General features: G+C 38.8%; 3 protein-coding genes and 1 long non-coding RNA gene across 4 annotated transcripts; 2 read left to right on the top strand and 2 right to left on the bottom strand.

Annotated features, from left to right (window-relative positions):
- Positions 1-291: 291 nt before the first annotated feature.
- On the bottom strand, positions 292-2,110 carry LOC144648382 (uncharacterized). Its single transcript, XM_078507960.1, has 3 exons — positions 2,015-2,110; positions 857-1,431; positions 292-533 (listed from the first exon to the last, which is right to left on the bottom strand). Exons 2-3 carry the CDS (start codon positions 1,248-1,250, stop codon positions 292-294), a joined length of 636 nt encoding a protein of 211 aa, XP_078364086.1. The 5' UTR covers positions 1,251-1,431; positions 2,015-2,110.
- On the bottom strand, positions 1,384-3,122 carry LOC144648381 (uncharacterized). Its single transcript, XM_078507959.1, has 2 exons — positions 2,611-3,122; positions 1,384-1,857 (listed from the first exon to the last, which is right to left on the bottom strand). The coding sequence occupies exons 1-2, from the start codon at positions 2,876-2,878 to the stop codon at positions 1,703-1,705; spliced, it is 423 nt and encodes a 140-aa protein (XP_078364085.1). The 5' UTR covers positions 2,879-3,122; the 3' UTR covers positions 1,384-1,702.
- A 4,474-nt stretch (positions 3,123-7,596) lies between these two features.
- LOC144652358 (uncharacterized) lies at positions 7,597-11,831 on the top strand. Its single transcript, XR_013570501.1, has 3 exons — positions 7,597-8,005; positions 8,770-8,890; positions 10,396-11,831. It is a non-coding gene; the product is annotated as an uncharacterized LOC144652358 (long non-coding RNA).
- A 6,533-nt stretch (positions 11,832-18,364) lies between these two features.
- On the top strand, positions 18,365-23,494 carry LOC144648380 (uncharacterized). Its single transcript, XM_078507958.1, has one exon. It carries the CDS (start codon positions 20,750-20,752, stop codon positions 23,492-23,494), a length of 2,745 nt encoding a protein of 914 aa, XP_078364084.1. The 5' UTR covers positions 18,365-20,749.
- Positions 23,495-24,710: the final 1,216 nt, after the last annotated feature.

Raw genomic sequence — 24,710 nt, 5'->3', positions numbered from 1 at the left:
TCTTTCCTGTCGGAATAAATATCCTTTGAATGCATGCATGAAAAGGGTTCATCCATAAAGACAACTGTATGCATGCAAAAAACTGACACAGTGCATGCATGAATTGTCTGCATGCGTGCACCATGTGGGGTTGTATAACACATTTACCTAGCTATGTTTTAAATATACAAAAATTACGAGAGTAATAAAACTAGTAAATTTTTTTTATTCATAATGAGGGGTCAATTGTCACGACAGCTGAGCTAATTTTATATTATACATTAAAGCTTAATCACCATGATTTTTGGTGTATTAAAATAATAGAAACAGTTGTAAAATGGATTTTCTTTTCAATAAGTTACCACAAGTTTTTTTACAAATGCAAAAAACTGAAAGGTCTTTCTCTAGTTCTTTTTCTGAATCATTAGAGGAGTGAAAGAACAACAGAGTCATCAGTTGCATGGGGCCTTGTCTGGACTCTATTGCCACTTGTCCGATGATGCTGTTGACATCCTCATGTTGATAGCTGTTTGGGTAGGTCTTTTGAAGAAATTCTGAAAGGTAAAAAAAATCAGTTATTAGTGACTGCAGCTGTTAATTATTCAATAAATAAAAGGAAGGTTGCGTGTATAAGTGGTTATGTAGCAGTGGCAATATAAGGTTTAAAAACCTCTGCTGTTTATGGAAAGAGACATTTGGTAATTTATTCAACTAAGGCATTATATTGGCTGTAATTAATATATGGATTTTTTATTTCTTTCTATCACCAACCAAACTGTCCAGATAGGGGGGCCTTATAATTTTTTGGTAGGTTTACAAATTTTTGTTATAATTATTTTAGAATTTCTGAAACAGATATATTACATATAACACTAACCATGAATAAGGGACATTCTGTAAGTGTTAAACTGAGGCCGCTTGGTGTCCTCATTTGACTTGTTGCTTGATCCAGGTACTGTACAAGAGCAACACTCTTTCACTGTAAAAAAGCCAACTGCCAGTATCCGTGCTGCCTTCTTAAGCGAATTTGTCCCAGCAACCTTTGACCTTAGGTGATGTGGCAAAACAACCTTTTGATTTTCAGGTGACCTGACTGGAAGATTACCGCTGTCGTCACCACTTTCGCCAGTACTGTTGTCAATAGAACAGCCTATTTTAGGGCAGCTGGTATGCCTTAGAGTGACAGGAGAGCTTTGATCATCTGGAACATCCTCGATTAGCTGACAATTGATTTCCTGAGTTTCTCTTAACACTTCTGATTCTTCTTTCATCTGCTCCCTCTGGGCCTTTTCCCTATTTGCCTTGAATTTTTTAGTAGCTTCTCCTTTTCTGTTCTTTTCTGATTATCTTTTTTGGATGATTTGGCATTAGATTCCACTTATTTGGTCTTTTTGGCAGTTTACGTTGGCTGTCTGTTTTCTTTGTAAGAATTCTCTGCATCATTTTTGGTTGCTACAAAATAAATTTTTGCATATGATTTTAAGGTGAGTATGGTCCAAGAAACTTGTTATTGCTCATATCAAAAAGCATTTGTACGGCCAAGAAAAGGAGAATTTATATGAAATCCAAAAAGAAAACTGGGAGAAATCATGAAATTTTTCAGAAGACTGGTAAAAAGTATCCTGAGTGCGAGTGCCAGGTTTTTTTTGGCAAAACACAACAAAAACTCTCTAGCATCCAGGATGGGTACATTGTAAAAGAGAAAACATATCCTTCCTTTAGCTCATGAGAAATCCTCAAGGCTAGTGATAAATGACCTTTCAGAAACACCAGGCATTCCCTTTTGAGCCATGTACCAGTAGTCTAAAAGGTCTCCGGCAAACAGGTGGCACATGTTAGTTGGGGTGCCTGGCCAAGTTTGAAGGGTGATGTCACAGGACATTGGTAGTGGGACAAAGTTTCAAGATCAAAACGTCCTGAAAGGTAAACAGGAATAAAGGTGATTTTAATTATTTGTTGAAGGGGCATAACTAACAACACCATAAAGGGTACAAAAAGTGGCTAGTATTTTGATTGGGTAAACGTTAAAGCACACCTTGTATTGTTATAATTATACATTGTCCACCGCTACCAATGGCTAGCATGTCATTTGCACAAGAGGGACATGCAACAGGGCAATAGGGAAACATGCGTTCTGCAAAAAATAATGAAAAACGATAACATTGGGTAAAATTGACTATTAATTATGTTACAAACAAAAACATTACTGCACACACCTGACCCACTTGAAATTTATGCTTTTCAAAGAACAATCTATACTTGTGGCGAGTTTACTTTGTGATCAGAAGGTAACGTGGCACAATAGTTAGTACACTGGACTGTAACTGGACTGAAAGAAGTCAGATCTTAGTACAGCAGAACCCTGGTAACTTGAACAACCCCACTAACCCAAACTGTCTTCTATTTCCCTTGGACCCACTTTTCAGTCATTTATACTCTGTTACCATGAAAACCCTGCTAACTCGAAGTGCTTTTCTTGTTTGTTTCCCTTCAGAGTTTGAGTAACTGGGGTTCAACTGTACTTTAGGTAATAAAGAAAATGGATATTCTTTAGGGACGTAATTTGTAAAATAGTGCTTTCCAAATAAAAATAAAACTAGAAAGCAATAGCAATATTGGGTACTCACTAACAGCCCTCCGTATCAACTGATACAGTTGGTTTGATCTTCTGATAAAATCCATTGAAGAGAACTTCTCGGTCATGAAATGGGTTTGGGAAATGAATTTTCTCATCACATTTACAACCGATATGGATATAATTTACACACAAAAGGCATCGGAAAATAGCATTCTGTGAATTACACATAAGACATTTTTCGATCTTTGGTGCAGAGTGCTTCAGCATCTGTTCAAATAAGTGTTTTCTTGATGCCTCCCAGTTTCTATTGATAGACTCCATTAGTTTTCCCCCATTCAACAGAGTTGATAGTGTTTTCCGGTATATGCTTACGAAAGAAACCCTTGTACCCGTTTCGGTGCGCAATGCTTCCTTTGAGTTTGGTTAAAAAGTATGGGTTGTGGCTGCGTGGAATGGGAGTTTTTTTGTAGAATGAACCGTGTTTGGTCCAGGGGTGATTACTCTCAGAAGAACATTGGGTTCTCTTTGAAACATAGCTCCCATTGCAAGCAATACGATTGATGGAAGATGGATGGATTATTCTTGATGTGATGACTTCCAGGCAGTGTTCACGGTTTTTGTGTTCTCACTGTAACATTAATTTCTATTTTTATTTATTTTTTTAAATCCAAATTCCACTTCCACTATTGCTGTTTGGTTTTTCCAGCCTGTGCACTCGCTGGAACTCGATGCTTTTGGCATCCTTGATCTCCAACACGTTTTCCAGAAAGTCCACAAGGACATCTTTGGTTTCCTCACTTGGACTTGATGCTGCATTATCTTGGAACGCTTCTGCAATTCCTCAAATTTCAAGTTTTCTTTTCGGCTATATGCCTCTAAATAGAGCATTTTTTGCGACATTCATCAGTTTCACTCTTGGGCTTATCCAAGTTGCTTGTAAGTTTGCTGATGTATTCATCAACAAGCCTGGCATTTGTTCTTCTCGTCTAAATGCTTGTGTTGCTCTTGGCAGAGTCGATTTCAGTTTTCATGCAAGTAATCTTGTTTTTTAAACTTTTAACTTCCATTTTCATATCTAAACTGGACAGTCTTGCCAAGATAGAACGCCAGAAATATAGAAAATAGAGTGGCAAGGGAGACAATTAAAATACAATTCAACTCATACAATTAACAAATACAGTCACACTTCAAGGTATCCATACTCCTAGGCTGTGTTCTGCTCGGAGAACACACAAACGTCCTTAAGAAAAATACAGTAATATTACTTACTTACTTAATAACTGTTTTACAAAACTGTCCACTTAGAGATGTAAATTTACAAATAATTCTCTTAAGTAACATAGCCAAAACGTAGCTTATATCAACTGAATTAATCAAGTAATTAAAGAGGGGAAAACAAAATGCTAAAAAAAATAAAATAATAAGACTATCTTAAATTGCTAGAAAAAAATGCCATTTATTCTCAAAATCTTTCACTTTATCAGACGTGGCTGCGATATATTTCTCTAGCTTCATCTTTTCCCGCACAAGAGAGACGAAATCTTGAAACTGGAACTTAATAGTATCTAATGCTTTAACATATATAAAATACTTGCCTAACATGATGAGATGGTTGAGAGCTAAACAGTGAGTGTGACTGCGAATAATTCCGAACATGACGTCTAACTCCGAAAGACTCAATTTCGTGTTACTTAAAAACGAATACCACTCTTGGAATTTATTCCAAAAAGAGGTTGCCTGCGGGCAGTGAATAAACATATGCCATATGGTTTGACACTCAGAAGGACAAAAAGGGCAGAAAGGGGAGGCAACTTTTTTCATTTTGTGTAACAGGTTGTTCGTTGGTAAGATTTGATGAATAATTTTGTATTGGAACATAACTAATTTTATTTCTTTCGTGGCTCTGAATGGTAATAGGTATAGTTTATTTAGGTCCTTCTTCTCGACCCCGCATGCTAAAAGTTTTTTCTCAGAAGTAGGTGGGGGTAGGTTTTCAAGGTCTAACAGCATGTCATATATTATTTTGCAAGACAGTGAACACTATGAGGCATTTGAGGCAGCTGGGGCCTCAGAATTTTCTCCGAGCAGCGTTTTCCAACTTTTGGGAATAGAGGAAAGAAGGCTATAATATTGCAAAAAGTTACATTTGACTTTGTATTTATTGCGAAAAGAATGAAAAGAAAGAAAGCGATTTTCACCGGAGTCCCAAAGATCAGATATTTGCTTTATTCCTGCTCGAAACCAAAGGGGGTACCGTATCACTTTCCCATTCACAGTTATAAATCTGTTGTTCCAGATCATCTGTGAAAGTACCTCAGTTTTATTAATGGGCGTGACTGCTGCAATATCCTGCCAGTAATAAATAATTTGTTTGTAGAATTCAGGTAAATGCTTATCGAGGTCAAGGAGTTTATAATCATAATTGCATTTAAACAGTTCTGTGCCGCCAACACCAGCTAGGAGTAATTTCGGTATATATTGCCATGGTGCATCAGAGTTCGAACATAGTCGTTTGACCCAGTTAAGCTTTAACGCTTTGTCGAAAATAGAAAAGTCCCTCATGCCCAGGCCACCAGTATTTTTTTGCCTGATTAGAGTGGTCTTTTTTATTTTGGCTGGTTTGTGGTTCCAAATAAAGTCGAATGTGATTTTGTCGACTTCTTTGGCGAAATCTCTTGGGGTTTCCATAACGCTGCAGATAAACACGAGTTTTGAGAGTGCCAACGTTTTAACTATGTTTATCTTGCCATATATGGATAGGTCTCTGCGAGACCACATATTTAAAGTTTTCTTTAACGATACCAATTTTTCATGAAAGTTTTTCCTCTCAGAAACATCAAGATCGTACGAAAAATGTACTCCAAGCGCATAAACTGGTTCACTGTCCATTCGAAGATTATGAATTGTATCTTTTCTGTAGCGCATAGAGCCGAGCCATAGCATTTCAGATTTTGTTTGGTTAATTTTTAGACCAGAGCAACTTTCAAAAAGTAATAGTAAATCAAATAAATTGGCCACTGACTGGGAATCAGAAAGAAGTGCAGTTGTGTCATCTGCATATTGCGAAAGCTTGACTTCTCTATGTTCTTGTATCTTAATTCCTTATTTGGTTCGATCGTCTGATACGTTGCGCCAGTATTTCCATGGCAATAACGAACAATGTACCTGAAAGTGGGCACCCCTGTCGCACCCCACGTTCCAGTTGAAAGTGTTTTGACGCGTGACCGTTATTCAATACGCAACTCGGGATGTTCCTATAAAACACTTTAATCCACTGACGAAGGTCAGGGCCGAAATTAAAAGTTTCAAGACATTTATGAATAAAATTCCACTCAATCGAGTCGAAGGCTTTTTCAAAGTCTAAGAACACTGCAACGCCAGGGATATCCTTCTGTTTAGTGAAATGCATTGTGTCTGCTATTAACCTGATGCTCTCCCCGATAAACCTTCCTTTTACATACCCAGATTGGCCAGGGTGGATTATGTTAGGTAAGATTTTTTCCAAACGCAGAGCAATAGTTTTTGTCGCAATTTTGTAGTCCACATTCAGTAACGATACAGGTCGCCAATTTTTTAAGTATTCCGTGTAATATTACTGCTGTAAGGCACAAGGAAGGGTTAGGTTACAGCAAGGAATTTCAATTCAGCATGCCAGTCTGCAATTTTTAACATGTAGGCCACCAGTCCCGCACAGTTATCAGATTTGATAACCTCGTGACGTCACAACATGGCGCCATTTCGCAACTCGGTGAGATTTCGGAGGATATCTCGTTTGTTCGTCTATTTTTCGGTTGTGTTCGTGTGTTCTACCCATAGTTCTACGCGATGACCTCGAGAGAAAGATGAACTTCAAAAGTGCATAAAATGGCGAGCGTCGGTGGTGAGTTGTGTTGGTATTTGTTTGACGATTTGAAGAGATCGCTCGAGGATGACAGTTCATTCCAGGTATGTTTATATTCTTTGCCGTCAATTTTAAGTCAGTTGCGCATTTTTGTGGAACACGTAGAAAAAATGCTGTGTGCTTCAGTTATTTTTCTTTCGATTTATCGCTTGCTCATCCGAGGGCACAAAGAATTGTACGAGGGCACTATGGTTTTGTGATTTGCTCTCTGATTCCTCTACTGACTGCCATGTTTAATTGTTTGTGTTTCTAGTGTACGTTCTATAGAATGAGTAGACTTAAATTGCTAAATAATGGATTTTCACATACAGAAAATCGTTCGTTTGTTTCTATACTGCTTATGTTTGGAGGGCTTAGTGCTACCGTCCGTAGTCCTTTTGTGGTTGACAGTGAAATCAGCGAAGTATGAGCAACACTATCGCGGCACGCAGTCACGAAGTCTTTGAATTTATGAGTGTTTAGAGTATGGCCGCTGTATGCGCAATGGAATTTGAGCGGGCTTTATTTTGTTTGTTCTTTCAGTTCGCCCTATCCTTCGCGCAAACCGCTTACAGAACGAGTAATACACATTTATAATAATAATAATAATAGCGGAGCTCTTCAGCGCGCGCCAGCGCGCGGAGCGGAGCACCATGGGTAATGCGGGTACGAGAGAATTTTTGTAAACCCAGGAGGCCGAAAAAATTTGGTGCGTACGCCCGACCGACCGCGCGCGCGTACAGACTCTCGGGGAGGGGGAGGGGAGTCCCAAGGCAACCCAAGCAGAGGGGGGAGGGGAGACAATCTTCTGCCTCCTTCGTTAACCAGAAATGAGTGAGGTAATCGACTAAGATCTTTGATATTGGACATCCATTTTATGGTCAATTGACAGCTGTCAAAACAACGTATCCGCTGACCAGTATCACATGACCATATCGCGGGCTCAGGTTTAGAACTAGTCAAGGTCGCGTGTTTTTTTTAAGTTGACCGCTGACCAAGTGATAGCATTGCTATTGGTCCGCGGGCGCAAGTACTTTTCCCTGGTCAGTCCATTTAGATTTACATGAAGGACAAAGTGAACAACCCGGTCAGTTTGAAAGCTGAACGAAGCACAAGGAGAAACCGAGCAGGAAAAAGAAATGTCTCCGTATATATTTCTCGGTCTACCCCGTCTAAAGGCTTTACACATCATGGAAGTTATGGCAAACGATAAGGGCTTACGGGGAGATCCGAAAAAATGGCACAGGTGGAGAGCGAGCGAGTTTCTACCGTTTCGGCGGCTGACCAGCTCTAGTAATTGAGCTAAACGCAATTAACTGAAGTGAAGGAAAAAAGAAGTGTCAATAGCTACACGGATGGAAAAGGCTGAAATAGACCTTCGCAGATAATTCAAAGGTCGGTGGTGCTGGAGTAAGTTATAATTTATAGCTTACACATGTACTACGCGGTTGGATAATAATACGAAAAACTGCGGCCGCTTCGCCTCCGATTAATTCATGAGCTGGTTGAAAGCTTTGTCCTGCTGAATTGCTGTGAATTGACAAGCATTCTCCGACTTCAAATATGAGGTAACAAACTTTGACTTTACTGAATACACTAAGTCCATGTGTTTTGTGAAAATCTGTAATTATATGCTTACACATGTACTACGCGGTTGGATAATAATACGAAAAACTGCGGCCGCTTCGCCTCCGATTAATTCATGAGCTGTTAATGACTTAATGTTTTTATTTAAACTCCCAGCTAAACTTAGTGTTTTAGTTTTTTTAATTCATCTATTTATTCTTATTTACTCGCTGTTGGAATTCGTTTGAACGAACTATTTTAGGGTCGTGGACGAATACGCTAAGAGATCGTTCGTTGCGAATTTCTTGCGTTGACACGTTTTTACCACACCTTAGCAGAAACAAAAAAAAAACTCAGTTTATTTCCACATAAAACTATCTTAGTTAATTATTTTTAGTAATTTTACAAAACACAATTGTTCGCTCTACTTGTAATTCATGCCATTTTAGACACTGTATGCAGCTGTGTATGCAAACTTACATTGACTATCACTATGACAGTGTTGAATGTGTATCTTTGCAATGGCAATGTTTTTTCTATACAAGTAAGTTAACAAGAAATCTCCAAGAAGAAAAGCTAAATATCCCATTGTAGGAAGGAAGGGTCACTACACTGAGTGTATAAACGAAAGAGGCTAATATTATTATATTTGATGAGATCCATTAAATAAGACAGAATTTTTTATAAATTCTTTTTATAAACAGGGCCATTAATTAGAGCTAGTGTGGTGGTTTTTAATAGATTATTATGTCAATCCTTCTTTTAGGTAGTGTTATATTCTGCCATTAAGCCGCAATGAATGAAGAATACCTACTGGCTACAGTCAAGTTTTGTTGAACTTGGTATAGAATGCTCTGTGCAAAGTGGACAACAGCAAAGTAAATCAGGTATCTAGTTTATATTAGTTATAATTGAAATATGTTTTTATTCAGTTTCGTTCTTTTTTTACCCAGCTGCTTTAATCTGCATTTGGTTGCTGCTGATCTTCTTACTTTGTGAAATATTTGCATTCATTATTCAACTCCTCAATGGAGGTTGCCTATTCACCGAGTTAGGATTTCGAGTTGGATTTCGAGTTAGGATTTTGAGTTGGATTTACGAGTTCGATTTTCCAGTTGGATTTCGAGTTAAGATTTCGAGTTGGATTTCAAGTTAGGATTTCGAGTTGGATTTTGGAGTTGGATTTTGGAGTTGGATTTCGAGTTAGATTTCGAGTTAGGATTTCGAGTTGGATTTTCAAGTTGCTTACCGTACTAAGCACTCCGGTTAGCCTACTATACACGCCAGTTAGCTTACTATGCACTCCGGTTAGCCTACTACACACTCCTGTTAGCCTACTATTCACTTTGGTTAGCCTACTATGCACTCCAGTTAGCCTGTTTATGGTTAGCTTTCAATAATTGTAATGGGTTTTGCTTTGTCAAAAAAAATCCAACTCGAAATCCTAACTCGAAAATCCAACTCGAAATCCTAACTCGAAAATCCAACTCGAAAATCCAACTCGAAATCCAACTCGAAATCCTTACTCGAAATCCAACTCGAAAATCCAACTCGTAATCCTAACTCAAAAATCCAACTCGAAAATCCAACTCGAAAATCCAACTTGTAATCCTAACTCAAAAATCCAACTCGAAAATCCAACTCAAAAATCCAACTCGAAATCCTAACTCGAAATCCTAACTCGGGAGTTAGTTTGTCTCTCTTTAATGACATTCAAAACAACTACAATGTATTAGTAGACAATTTAAATAATTAATATTTCACTAAAAGTATGTTTTCATGAAATGCCTAGATCTTGTACCAGAAAATATCTATACCCTATCCTCGCTGTGGAAGGTTAAATGGTTTGAATGCCACCTCCCCTCACAAACTCCTCACAAATTCCAATGTGTGGTTATGGCAGAAATCCATGGCCATCTCATCCTCAGTGTATGAACCAGTGAAACAAGGCATCAAAGAGCCTCAAAACAACATGGAGCAGGAAAACAATAGCTTCAAAACAGACATTTTTCACAGGTTCTTATACCAAGGAAAACCCAAATATTCAGATCCATCCCATGTAAGGTCAATGGAAGTTCCAAAAGGGCTAGCGGGAGGGAGAGGGGGAGGGGGGTTGATTAAAGGCCAAACCTTTTAATTACCGGTAAGAGGGGGTGTTAGGGTTTGCAGTGATGCTTTGAGTTTATTAAAATATTTAGTTGACTTTGCAGTTATCAGTAAAAAAAATAGTCTGTGCTGATCCATCTATGTTAAATATCTAATGGATCCTTTTGCATCCAGTGGTTTGGCTTCAGTTAAACAAGCTCAAGTTAAGTGTTTTGTTTTATAAATTATTGATATTGATGACAATTAATCAATTTTAATTTAATCTGTGGCATTTGACTTTTTTCAGGGTTAACATGAGTTGCAGAGTTTGCAGTGCCACAGACACAAAAACAGACAAAGACAAGGACATAAATAGAAAACAGGAAAGATTAAATCCAGCTCGATGTTTGGGTGTCGTCATGATGCTATTTTTAAGAGACTAGTAAATTACATGTAAATTAAAATCAAGAAAAGCTGCAAATAAGCAAAATTTAGATTTTAAATGTTAACCTATTTACAGTGTACTTCAGAAAACGACTTCTTGATTGACCTGTCACTTTCACATCTTGTTAGATGTAACAAGGGAATTATGAAGTGATCTTTTCAAAAATATGCAGCGAAAACAGTAACAGCAGAAATGGTGGTAGTTTAAAATTGCTATTTTCAATGTTTTGACTGGTAAGAAACCACATGTGACCAAGCTAAAATCTGTTTGGCCAGTTAACATGACCTGCAAGTGTCCAAATGTTTTGAGCCCTCAACTACACAGGACTTACATGTAGTTGTCTAATTATATGATAAGATCTTTGGTTGACTTTGGGGGAGGCAGTGGAGTTACAAAGCAATGTAATTATTTGAATTTGGATTAGTTATGCTGAAACTGGTGGTACTGTAATTCTAAAGTATAGGTGAGTTTAAAACCGTTATTGCAAGCAATATGCATTACCAATTTCATTCTTATGTATTGTATGCTGTGTACAATTTATAAGAACAGCTATATTTTTAAAATAAGTGAAATATTCTAAAGCCAGATAAAATTTGCAGTATCCATAAGGTACCATGTAGCAACCAAATTGTGACTCACTTGCTTACTTTGTGAACTCCATGACAAATGGGCAACATGACTCCATAAAGATGTGGACAATAATACAAACAAATTTTTAAAAGAGTAGTCAAAGTATTGATGTTATATTTTTTCTTGCATAGTTTTATACACAAGCAGACATGATTCTATTTTTTTTTCTGGGTAATCAAATAGCAAAACTGAGTTTGAGACTCACAAACAATATTCTAGCTTCCCAGAATTTTTGCTTTTTTTCTGTAAGTGAAGTGAAACCCCTTAAGAGGAAGGGGAGTCAAAAGACATGTAAAAGTGAACAAGGTGCTATCTTCTTCTTTTCTTTTTTTTTTTTTTTTTTTTGGGGGGGGGGGGTTGGGGATGGGGTGACCCTGTTCGGTGGAATGACAGAATGTCACTTCTTTGTTTCCGGAGTTAGGTTCACCCCTGTTTGCTCGCAGTTAGCTTTATTCATCTGGTTTGCTTGCGGTTAGCTTTCACTCTAGTTTGCTTGTGGTTAGCTTTCACTCTGGTTTGCTTGGAGTTAGCTTGGTTTGGGCAACATGCTGTAAACCATTAGCTATAACCTCTGCCATTTCCATTCAAAATTAAAATATCGGCAAATAGTGAAAATGAAAATGAATAAATGAGTGAATGAAAAAAATTAAAATCAACCTTATTATAAATGTAGATGTTTGTTATTTCCTTTATACTCTAAATGTAAAGTGATTTTTTCTTTCTTTTAAAGCTGGTAAAGCAACAACAAAAATGCCTTATTTGCCATGTGATATGCCTATCTACCCCGACATGCAGCCCTACTCCTCCCTCCTTTTTTTCTACATGAAGGTAACATAATTGCCCGTTTTGCAACATAATTTCCCATCCAGACTTCTTTATGATAATGCTTTCGGTGGAATTATAACATTTTGATTGATTTTGTTTGTTCTCTTATTTGGTGTTGCTGTACACGGTACCCGGAGGGGGGGATGGTACCCCCATATAAGAGCTATACGGGTATGTGCCGCTCAACATGGTATGCTTTTTGTCTCTCTGACTCTGAAACAGGGTATACAAATCACCCTTTTGACTCTAGAACAGGGTTGATTGTTTTCCCAGAATCCTGATTAAACACTATCAAGTATATAGCTATGAAACTCCGCTCCTTTCATCGCTTTATCTCCAAGCCACAGACGAAAGTCAAGTGAGAGCTTTGTGATGTACGGTAGTGTTTTTATATCTATCTTCATATATTTCCATTGTGGATATTGCTGGAACAGGGTACCTACTTTGCAGTGTTTGTCTGGAACAGGGTCGCAAATTGAACCTTTTGTCTCTGGAACAGGTCCAGAGTCTCAGCAACTCAACGGCACACCCCCATAGTAAATTTTAGGGAGTACCCCCCCCCCCCACCCCGGACACGGTAAAAAAGAAATAAGGAAAAATATTAATTATTATTTATTAAAAAAATAAAACGAATATAAAATTCTTAGCCTTAAAGTTTTACAATGGCCAGAATTCAGAGTTCAATAAAGTGCAAAATAATTAACTGGGGAGCTCCGCTTTTAGGCTTGCCTAAATTTATATATTAAATATATTTTTATAGCACCTATCCAGGCCTGCTCTAGGCGCTTTACAAATGTTTAAAAAAATATATATATATATATAATAAAATCAATAAAAATTTTGTTAAAATTAGCTGAAAAAATCTTAAAATTAAAAATTTGCATTAAAAGTAATAAAAAGTAAAAATCGCTAAGAGTAATAAGTTTTAAAAAGAAACGTTTTGAGTTTTGATTTAAAAGAACTTAAATTGTCACACGAGCGGATAAAAACAGGCAAACTGTTCCAAAGTTCAGGCGAGGAAACAGAAAAAGCTCGAGACCCATAGGACTTGAGGTGGAATTTGACAGGGTTGAGACGTGAAGAGTGTGATGATCGGAGGGTTCTTGAAGGTTGGTAGTACGTTAGCAAATCTTGAATGTAGATAGGAGATTGTTGATGGAGAGCTTTGAAGGTAAGTAGCAGAATCTTGAATTTAATGCGTTCAGAAACAGGAAGCCAGTGTAGTTCTTTCAGTATTGGAGTGATGTGGTCGTATTTTCGGGAACAAGTGATAAGTCGAGCAGCGGCGTTCTGAACAGACTGGAGCTTTTTTAAAGCGTACTTCGGCACATTATACAAGAGAGAGTTGCAGTGGTCGAGTTTGGACGATACAAAAGCATGGACCAAGATGTCGGTTGTTTTCGTGGATAAGTATTTCCTTATACGGGAGATGTTGCGAAGATGATAAGAGGCAGATTTACAAATAGAACTGATATGTGGAAGCATAGTCATGGTTCTGTCAAATATCACACCGATGTTTCTGGCAAATTGAGATGGCTGAATTATATCTTGACCAAAACGGATTGGAGGTAGAGACTGCTGCGGATTGTGCTTCGAGTAAAGGTAGAGAAGTTCAGTTTTGTCCTTATTCAGTTTTAGCTTGTTAATAGACATCCACTTGTCAAGATCAGACAAACATTCCTCGATTTTTCCGATTGTATTGGTTAATTCGACATCGTTGTTTGTTGAAAAAGAGATATATAGGTAGCTGAGTATCGTCAGCGTAGAAGTGAAATTGCATTTCGTGATGTCGTAGAATGTCAGCCAGTGGTGCAGTATAAAGTAAGTACAGGATAGGCCCTAAGACCGAGCCCTGGGGGACTCCACATTTGAGCTCATGAGACTGCGATTTAGTTCCATCGATTAAGGTAAATTGTGTGCGGTTGGTAAGATATGAACGAAACCATTCAAGAGCAGTGCCACAGATTGAAAACTTGGAGTTCAATCTTCCTAGTAGAATGTCGTGATCGACAGTGTCAAAAGCAGCAGATAGATCCAGTAGCAGGAGTATAACACAGTGACGATCGTCAATGTCACGCAAAATATCATTGTGTACACGTACAAGAGCAGTTTCACAGCTATGAAGTCGCTTATAGGCTGATTGTAGCGGTTCATTAAGTTGGTTGGTTTCCAGGTAGTCTTGAAGACGTACTGCAACAACTTTTTCGATCATTTTTGAAATGACCTTGAGATTTGAGATAGGCCTATAATTACTGAGAATTTCGTGATCCAGTGATGGTTTCTTGAGTAGTGGCAATAAGACGGCAGTTTTTAGAGAAATAGGCACATATCCAGATTCCAGGGACAAGTTTACAATCCTACATAGTGTTGGTAGAAGCATGTCAAAGTTTTCTTTTAACAAAACAGCAGGCAGAGGGTCCAGGCTACAAGACTTAGACTCAACAGTACGTGCAACCTTCGAAAGTTCAATGATTGAAGTAGGTGAAAAGGCGTTCAGCTGACAGTCAAGCGTCGATTTATCTAAGGTGCAGAAGAGATCAGACGTTACGTTAACTTCGAGTTTACTTCTAATATTGATAATTTTATTTTCGAAGAAAGTAACAAAATTATTGGCTAGTTCTGTAGCCGAGGAACAGGTCGGAAGACACTTCTCGGGCTTCCTGTGGAGAAGGCGGTCGATGGTGCGAAAAAGGGACTTGTTATTGCTTCCAGCCTCGTCGATAAGATTGGAGTAATAATCCATTTTTGATTTGAAGATAGTGTTTTTTACAACAAGGCACTGTTCGACGTAGGATTGGTAATCAGACGCAAGACCGGAACGACGCCAGCACCGTTCACGTTTGCGACAAATGGTTTTCTGCTCCCTGATTTCATTCGACTTAACCATCGCGCAACACGCTTTCAGAACGAGTACTACACATCTACTTTCCAATCTTGGACATATCCTTCGAACAATTGTTATGTAATATTTTGAACTGCGTTACTGCGGTAGACGGTATATTTATCTCTTTCATTTTGCATACGGATCTAGAAAATCGTTCGTTTGTTTCTTTACTGCTTATGTTTAGAGGGCGAAGTGGTACCGTCTACAGTCGTTTAGTGGTAGACAGTGAAATTAGCGAAGTATTATGAGCAAAATTGTTATCGCGGCACGCAGTCACAAAGTCTTTGAATTTGTAATGAGCGGGCTTTGTTTTGTTTGTTATAACTGTGTTATAAACGCTTTCACAACGAGTAATGCACATCTGTTCAACATATATCCTTCGTGCAATCCGCTTACAGAACGAGTAACAGATCTATTCAACTTATTCTTCGCGCAACACGCTTTCAGAGCAAGTAATACACTACTTTTCAATCTTCAACATATCGGCTCCGAACAATTGTTATGTAAATTCGAAGCGCGTGACTGCGGTAGACGGTATATTTTTCTCTTTCATCTTGTCACACTTATTAACCCAAATATTTCTTTATTCAACAGATCATCGAAGCAACTGACCGCCTAAGGCACTGAGACGAAGAAGTTCTGAGTATGAACTCAATAAACAACGCATCTTTTATTTCTCTACCTTTGTATCGGTTTCGTTCTTGTCTTAGTTAATAAATATTAGCAGCGTTGGTGATGAAATTGCTTCAAAGAAAGGCATTCACGGTTTTGTTGGTGTACCAGTACACTTGGACAAATTCAAAAGTCTCAACAAATTTGGAGAAATGCTATTTTACAAGCAAGGGGAATACAATAAAAGCTAATAAACTCCGGATGTCCGGAAACCTAAGACCTAAGATCTAAGACCGCGCGCGTTTGATGACCTAATCTAAATATGCTTTGTCTGTTATTTTCGACAAGAATTTAAAAACATAAATGCATGCGGTCCAGAGGAAATTCAAATCTAGACTTTTTTATCTTAAATTTAGTGTACAATTTGAATCGCATTTAACTGAGAGCCGCATAAACAAGCTTTCTTGAAATGGACGCCATATTAAAATGAGAACTGTTGCCATGAGAACATTTCACATGAACTCAAACTTGGAGATTGATTGGCTAATGGTTTGTTTTGGCCGTGGTTATCAAATCTGATAACTGTGCCGGGCTGGCCACCCAATCTATCGTCAGGAGTAAATCCCTTTTTTCAAGTGACGAGGTGCAATTGACAGCTCTTGCCACAGAAAGTTGGTCACCAACAACCACAACTCTGTTAAATAGAGGTAAAGATCAACTTTTGTAAGGCAGGGTGGCCCAATCAGCACTTGGCTGGTATCAAAAGGGGCCCTGCGTAAATTATGACTACATATAGATATAAAAATTAATATTTACAAGGATAAATACGGGGAAAAGCGCTTAAAAATACAAGTGAATTATAATTATTGTATAAATTTCAAACTACTGTCTAAAATGAAGACCAAGAAGATTTTTAAAAAGGGGAAGCGATGTTGCTTCTTTTATAGAAGTAGGTAAATTATTAAAAAGAAGCGCATCACAGTATCTGAATGTCCTTTTCCCCAGCGTTAACTTGGGTTTCGGCAAGTGAATGTCTTTCTTTTTTCTCATGTTGTATGAATGAACGGTGCAATTTCTAATAAAATAATCCGACAAATATGGAGGAACTAAATTTTTTAAACATTTGAAAACTAAAATGCAATTGTGGGCTTTCCTCTTGGTTTCCAAATCTACCCACCCTAACATTCTAAGACATCCTTAGGTTGTTGCCCTCTTTTGTATTATGCATGCTGCTCTGTTTTGCAGACGTTGCAGCTATGACTGAAGCCGATTGAAAGCCCATCCCATTCTGTGTCAGTGTAATCACAAATCAACAATTATACACGCATTTAGCAGCTTTTAGAGTAAGTCTTGAGGAACATAAGAAAGAAACTGATTCAAAGCCTGCCTGATCCCATCTGTGGTATTTTCATTTTCAACTATTACTCCAAGGCATTCCTTGTAAATGTTTCAACCCTGCTAGGAGAAAATACATTGGTTGTGATCCTGTTTATGATAGTCATGCGAAGTTTCACACACAATCTGTTCCATCAGCAGTGACGGTTTAACATTCATAATCATAAACTATTTTTTAAAATTGAACAAAACAGTTTTTTAGCCTCTCAAAGTTCAGCCATTGGTGGCAATAAATACATGTCAAATGCGTAAGGCAGGTGCCTCTGTCACTGGGCTACCTTTACCTCTGTGTTACTAGTAACCTTTTCTGATTTTGTGGCCATCTCCTTGGAATGAACATGGGAGGATGTCCAACATCAAAACATCTTGGCAGGATGTAAGACAAGGTATTTCTTCTGTTATGACTCTTTCAATAAGCAGAAAGTAGTTTCCTCTCTGTTAAATGTGTTGTGCCACAGTGGGAGTTATCTTGTAGTATGTAATTATGACATCTTCCTCAGGCTGATTGCCTGTTTCATCAAAAAATTCTTTTCATTGCCAATTTTCTGCCTCTTTCTTCATCGCCTGATAAAGACTAGCAGTGTGCAGTCAAAACGTCGCGATCTACATCACAAGTGACACTACGTCGTGAGACAAACAAAAAATATTTTATTATTAAGATCCGTGAGTCACATATTTGTTTGTCATCTGGTACATGCATGATTTTTATAGCCCAACAAAGTTTTTAGTTGGTCGCAGAGCATTGTATCACCCACTTATATAATAATTAACCACTAATGTTATACTAGCCACTAATGTAATAAATATCAACCACTAATGTACTAATTACTAATGTAACAAATATGCTAACCACTAATGTAATAACTTTTTAACCTTTAATGTAATAAAACTCTTAACCACAAATGTAATAACCGGGTGACCACTAATGTAACAAACTTTAAGAAAAGTGCCGTTAGGTCGCAATAATCGTAAATAGGGAAAGTCACTTGGTGTCTTCAGGAAAGAAAATGCATTGGCCCGTGTTTTACGGAAACTCAACGCTGACATGAGAACCCATTAAACTGCACTTTATGAGGGCAATCAAGGGGGGTTCCATGTCTTCTTCTTTCTAACAACATTTCCCTTGTATTTCCCCTAAAAGAATTTATTCGATTTTGGGTGACCATTTTTCAGTCAATCCTCTGTAGGATTAATCAAAAAGTCTTTCTGACCGGTAACCCTTTTTGAAACTCAGGTTCATACAAGGGTTGACAATTTTCATAAAAAATTTCCGCGAACACTGGGTTGGCATTTTGATACCTGTAGCCATGTTTGTTGGTTTTCTTCTTTCATTATAAGCCACCACAGCTCAGTGAGACCAGGCTTTGTAAAATAAAAGTGGTATTCTGTTACTTTATAGGGCATGTACTAAAACCCGAAACAACGAAACGAAACCACCGAAACGAAACCGCCGAAACGACCGAAACCACCGAAACGACCGAAACGAAACGGCCGAAACCACCGAAACGAAACGGAAAGCGAAACAGCCGGAACAGTCAAACGGAGGTTGTGGATTAGGAGTCCTGGGAACAGGTTAGCATGTCGGGTTTGTGACGTCACAAATTCGCGCCAAAACCGGAGTGTAAGATGGCTGAACGAGAGGGCAATTCGGGCAAGAACGATATCGAAAAAAAGGTGGGTGTTTTTCTTAGTTTTCGAATGGTAGGAAAGACACAATACTTAGTTTAATGTCTACAACAACAGAAATGGAGTTATTGATAGTGTGACGAGCAGAAGTTGTAGATTCTTTCAGATTCTTTACGCGGATCATCGTTGTTCATGTTCTGGACGGATAAAAACAAGCTTACTTGCATTTTGTCACTCCTAATACCTAGGACTTACCTATAAAGTAAGCTTACATGGAAATCGTTGATACTTTTAGATTATGAAAGAGGTAAAAGGAATAATTGTTGCGTACCATAACTGAGGATAAAAGTAATGTCAAGTTTTATAATATATAAGCTTAGTGACTGACTTGATAGTTGGTAATTTCTTTAATACTCGATGTCACTAGCCAACAACCAGCTTCTTTATGTATTTTACGGTACTTTAACATGACATCTATTCCAAATGCTGCTTGCAGGAAAATTGCTTTCTACCCAGGCTTTCTACTAAACTGAGTTGCTTTGAAAAAATCACTGTCAATGATACGAGCAGTAAATGTATAAGGTCATATTGCGTGACCAAACACGTCACGCGATTCATCACTCATTTCGCAACTTTAGGGGCATTCTGGGCAGGGTTTAATAAAATGAGAGACTATTTTGGGCCATTTATGTATAAAATAAAATAAAATACATCAACCCCGAACCCCTCTTTTCCCTTAAACACATCTAACAATCACAAGAAGTCACACTTATTTAAATAATTATTGTTCTACTAATAAATGGGAGGCATTTTGGTCAATAAAATTGTTTGCTATTGGTGACACTATGCCATGCAATAATCTTTCAGATTTGTGAAACAAAGAAGTTGTTAAAAGAACTTGAGAAGAAGAGAAAAAGGTTTGAATTTTATCAAAAATTATACTGATGTCAATGACATGATGTTCCGGCCCATTAATAATGTATATTAATATAAGTGTTCTGTCTATTTTTGGATATTTGTTATTGAACATATTTATTTTTACTGCTGACTCATCAATTAATTACAGTTATCAGCATACCGCATTATTTTCAGACTATTGAGGGACCATAATTAATTTTTGTACATGGTTGGGTTGGGGGGTGGTGCTGGGATTTGAAAGTGAGCCATATCAAACACTATGGCTTTCGACTGAGGGTTGACAGAAAAAATTATATGATGTGTTCAGGGGGTCACTCAAAATGATTCCCCTTAATGATGGCATCTATAATACCTGTGGTGGAAGAAAAATTCTGCAAGAATGCTTTAAATAGCAGTCCTGAGGTTCTGAAAGTTTAATTTTTTCAAAGAAATCATGGCCCCAGACTCCCCCCGCCCCCTGCCCGATCTTGTTGGGTACCAAACAGCATCAACTAAATATAGTCAACCTGGTTAACAGATAAAAGAGTGAAAGCAATGTCAGCTCTTTTTTGGGCTTAATTTTTATGACTGTACAAGTGATGCAAAAGGGACCAGGTAAACAGTTCTGATGAAGAAGGGGTTAGATAGATAGATGGATGACTTTATTTATTCATGGTAGTTCCTCTCGGTAAAAGTCTATAAACAAATATAAGAATTAAAACTATTATGATATGAAAGAAAACTACACGAAAAATGACCCAAGCTAAACTATGTTCCTGCCTATATCACAGGAATTATCAATCATAGTCTACCAGCCCCTCCCCTCCCCCTTTCCCCTTCAAAATAAATGATCTCTGAGAATAAGGATTTTGTTTTGCAGTGTTCAAGGTGTTGACGCGAAATTTCCTAAGTTAGAAAATTCACACTTTGGAGGAACACCAGGTGTAAGTACTCTTAACTAGTTTTGTTATAAAATAGATTAGTGACATCATAACAATGTTATTACTTAACGCTCCCTTGTCTTTGCCTAAACAACTCCTAAATTGATAGTAAGTTGGCAATTGGCAGATAGAAAAGTACAGTGTAACCAATACGTTATTCGGCCAATCTTCAGTTTTTCTCCAAAGAAAGTTTAATTCTAATTATAAATATGGCTCACTCTTTTAGGGGAGTAAAGCAGAACCAGTATATGTGGACTCCAGCTCAGATAATGACAGCTTAACAGGCGCTGATGATACTGGTGGATTGAGTGAATTAGATGATACCGACAAAGCAAGTGTTATTGGACAGCACAAGAAAGCAAGTAAAGTTGATGATGCCGTCAAAACAGAAGCGTATGATCAACGTATGATAACTAGTGATACAGTGGGGAGGTCGTCTGGCCAAAAAGATGAAAAGGAAAATGATGATCCTAGTTCCCAGCCGATATTGGAAAGGGCTGTGAAAGGCTTTACTGCAGGGCGCCTACTTGGCATTATTGTGGGAGAAGATACGCCCGATGAAAAAGTTTGCAAGCGTGTGCCACGGGGAGTTCGACATCATGCGGCATTTGTTGTTGACACTACGTCTTTTGAAGCTGATATTGTCAGCTACGGAGATGACAATGGCAGCTGGACTGGACACAGCAAACCAAGACGAAAATACTGCATTGAAGTTGAAGATGACACTGGTATGTTGACAGCCGAGGAGTATCAAGGTGAGCTAGGAGATATCCAGCACTTGGACAACAACATCTACACCTTGTGTCGTAACTATTTTCGCCACGCTCACACCCCAGAGTTTAGAAAGATGATTGCAACAGTGCGAGATTGTGAAGGTAAAGTAATGCCGTTGGCAGTTGTCCAATACTATTTCGAAGGAGGCATCGAAGTACCCGTGAATCTAGCAAAGCATGGGAATGCAAAAGATAAAAATGCTTCTCCTTACATGCGCTCATCGCGTCCGGTTCTTCACAAGCTAAAGAAAAAATGCTCCACTGAGACTTGCCGAAAGGCCGTAGAAGAATGCTTTGAAGACGGTGGAGGAAGCTCTGGTATTGAAGCAGTGGCTGATGTGCCTAGAAATCGTAAACAGGCATACAACCTCAAACAACAGATTACAAAGAATTCACAGCGTCATGAATTCTATGACGTATTGGAACTTTTGAATAAGGGAACATTTGTTAGAGATTTTGCATTTCAGCGGCCGACATCACAGAGCCGTACTCGACCCCGATCATTTCAAGCAACAGACTTTCAGCTCACCCAGCTTTCTCGTATGTGTGCATCCCAAAAGTATGGTTCAGTACTCGGTGTTGATGCCACCTTCAATTGTGGTAACTTTTTCGTTACGCTCACCTCTTTTCAGCACCAGATGTTTGTTAACAAACAATCTGGAAAACATCCAGTCATCATTGGGCCGTCGATTATCCATATGACGAAAGAATTTGAAGACTACCATTATTTGGCAAGTAATCTCAAGTCCCACTGCAAGAGCTTTGAAGCCTTGACAGCGTTCGGAACGGACAGTGAAATTAACTTGGCTAATGCGTTTGTGTGCGAACTCCCAGATGCAGTCCATCTTAGATGCAAGATTCACCTGTCAGAGAATATTGAGGGCAAGTTGCGCAAGCTATCCTTTAAAAGCGATGCTCGGCAAAACATTCTGAATACAGTATTCGGAAGGCGCAAGGGCGATTCAAAAACAAAAGCACTCGTAGATGCCACTTCAGCCAAAGAATTTGACGAGATGCTTGACGCTTTGGAAACAGAGTGGCGCGTGTTAGAAGCCACCCAGCATTCTGGTGAGCCCCAGTTCCACTCGTGGTTCAAACGCCACATTGCAATGGTCATGAAAGACAACGTGATCGCTCCTGTCCGTGAAAAAGCAGGTCTTGGTAGCCCTCCGGAATTCTATACTCAAAACACGCCAGAATGTTGTAACAGCATGGTCAAGAATAATGCCGGCAGAAAGAAAGAATGGGCAGATTTCTGTATCTCTTTGGAATCTGCTGTCCAAAGCCAAGAGCAAGAGTTGGTAAAGGCAGTACACGAGATGGGAGAGCTACGATTGAGTTCTGATTTCAAGCACCTAGAAATTAAAGCTGACAAATGGATGGGGATGAACACAGCCCAACGCGATGCACACATCAAGCGCTGCTTAAACAGCCCACTCGACAAGCTTGCAAAGTCAGTTGACAAAGACTCTGAGTCAGTGGGAAGTGCAAATCACACCACCCTTTCCGTACCCTCCCAGGACTGTGGAATCACGACGTTGTCCGGCAGCAACCTCCAGCAAATGTGGTGTTCTGCATCGAAGATCTTGGAAGAAAAAGAAGGAGTGTTGTCAGTGCCTTGGGACAAAAGCGGAACACAACGGCTCGTCTATGATGGTGAATGTGCACCACCCTGCCATGTTAGCGTCAATCCAGGTGGGGGTCTAAAATGTTCGTGTCAAAAGTTCAAGTCAGCTATGATCTGTGCCCACTCATTGGCAGTTGCAGAACAAGAACTATGCCTTCCAGAGTTTTTGGCAAAAGTGGGAAAGAAAAGAAATGAGCCTGACCCATATCACCTTGTGAGTAACGATTTGCCAAGATCTGCTGGAAAGAAAGTGTCGACAAAAAGGAAAGGCAGAGCTAATAACCACAGAGGACCACTAATGGAAATCCAGTCCTCCTGTCCAGCTACACCATCAAAACGCATTCCGGTTGACGATTCCAGCTCCATGGCAGCTTCTGCATTACTACAATTGTCGGGATCAGGGTCGTCAACCACTAATGACGACTATTTCTCCTTAAAGGCTCTGGAGGGTACCCAAGTCAGAATGTGTTACGGCTGTGGCCAGGCGATACGAGTACCTCCACATGTCCCGCCACCTCCGCACGACTTTTGTGTGGTAAACAGAGAATACAGGTCTTTCAAGAAGCCAGATGGAGGTCTCAAGGTCTCCCTGGAACGACAAAACTGCCACTACCACCTGAAGCCAAGCTGTGTTAAAAGAAAGCACCAAGACTTTCTTCCGTCAGCGCTAAGAATCCCTCCTGAAATAAAGCCAAAACTTACTGCAGTACACTGGAAGTTGCTCGAGAATGAGTTTGAATTTATGGTTTAAACTTTCACAAACTCAGTCTTAAAGTTTAAGTGATCATATATGAAAATACAAGTCAGTCGAATCAAGTAAACACGTTAGCCGTTCAATTTAGGTTTTTTTTAATTGGGTTTGGTGTAGGAAAAGTTAGAATTCGCAGACTCGTCAGACATTTCATTAGCCCCTCACCCAAGTTCTCGTTTTTAAGTTTGTTTCTTTTTTTTGTTTTAGTAAATCACCTGTTATAGTAAATCATTTGTACAAGAGAAATTTTATGCTGCTCCACAGCAGTTTGTTGAGGTATTTTTGCTCGTTCGGTGAAACCTTTTTGTGTACTGACAATTCTCAGCTTCTAATAACGAGCAGCAGGTTTTTGGTAGTAAAAGCCTATACGTCTTAGCTAGTCTTGCCGATTACCAATTCTTCACTTCTAATGTTGTAGTTGTAGGGAAATGAAGACGTTTAGAATGATCTTTGTCTTCACTGTTTTAACTTTATATTTTGTTCACATTTCGCCATGGACGTGATTGATTGATACGTTTAGTAAGCGACAACAAGGATAACTTGACTCTTTGAATGTGCTATAACTTTCATGTGTAACAAAAAACTCATCGCCGATACTAAGACACATTGTTGGTAAACAATTGTATCTCTTTCCTAGAAGCATTTATAATGTGATAGTACGTGTTGGACGGTGCCGGTGATGAAACGTTCCGTTTACAAACAACAGCAATAATGTATTTATTAAAAGATTGTTGACTTTGAATTTGGTATTGCAAATCCTATTTCCTGGGGGGGGGGATACACTAATAAAGTATAACTTATACACTGGGAAATATTGAACGCCGACATCAACCAATACTACATATTTGATGATTACCAGATCCGTACTGCGCGATGTCCGCCTCCAATGCCTATGCGAGTCTCACGCGAAGGGATGTTTACTAGCAAAAATAAAATTCCGAGAGAAACTTACCTCTTCTTCATTATTGGGGACAGATATTCCAATCCACCATTCCAATCCGACGTGTCTTCAGCTTGTCCAGCATCCCTGAACGAAACGTAATGGCGGACTATATCACTTCATGTACGCTATTACCCAAGCGTAACGTAACAAATTCAAAACAAAAATAAAAGGAAAACAAACCCCGAGACTGCGCAGTAGGGACAGGAAATCAGCTGCAGGTTCCTTGTTAGTAATTGTTAGGATACATGGCAAGACTAAAGATATCGGGGAGCC

Source organism: Oculina patagonica, chromosome 4 (genome assembly GCF_052425735.1).
Source record: "Oculina patagonica isolate OP01 chromosome 4, crgOcupat, whole genome shotgun sequence".
In the NCBI taxonomy this organism is placed as follows: domain Eukaryota; kingdom Metazoa; phylum Cnidaria; class Anthozoa; order Scleractinia; family Oculinidae; genus Oculina; species Oculina patagonica.
Note: the sequence above shows the minus strand (reverse complement) of the source record. Positions and strands in the feature narration are given on the sequence as shown.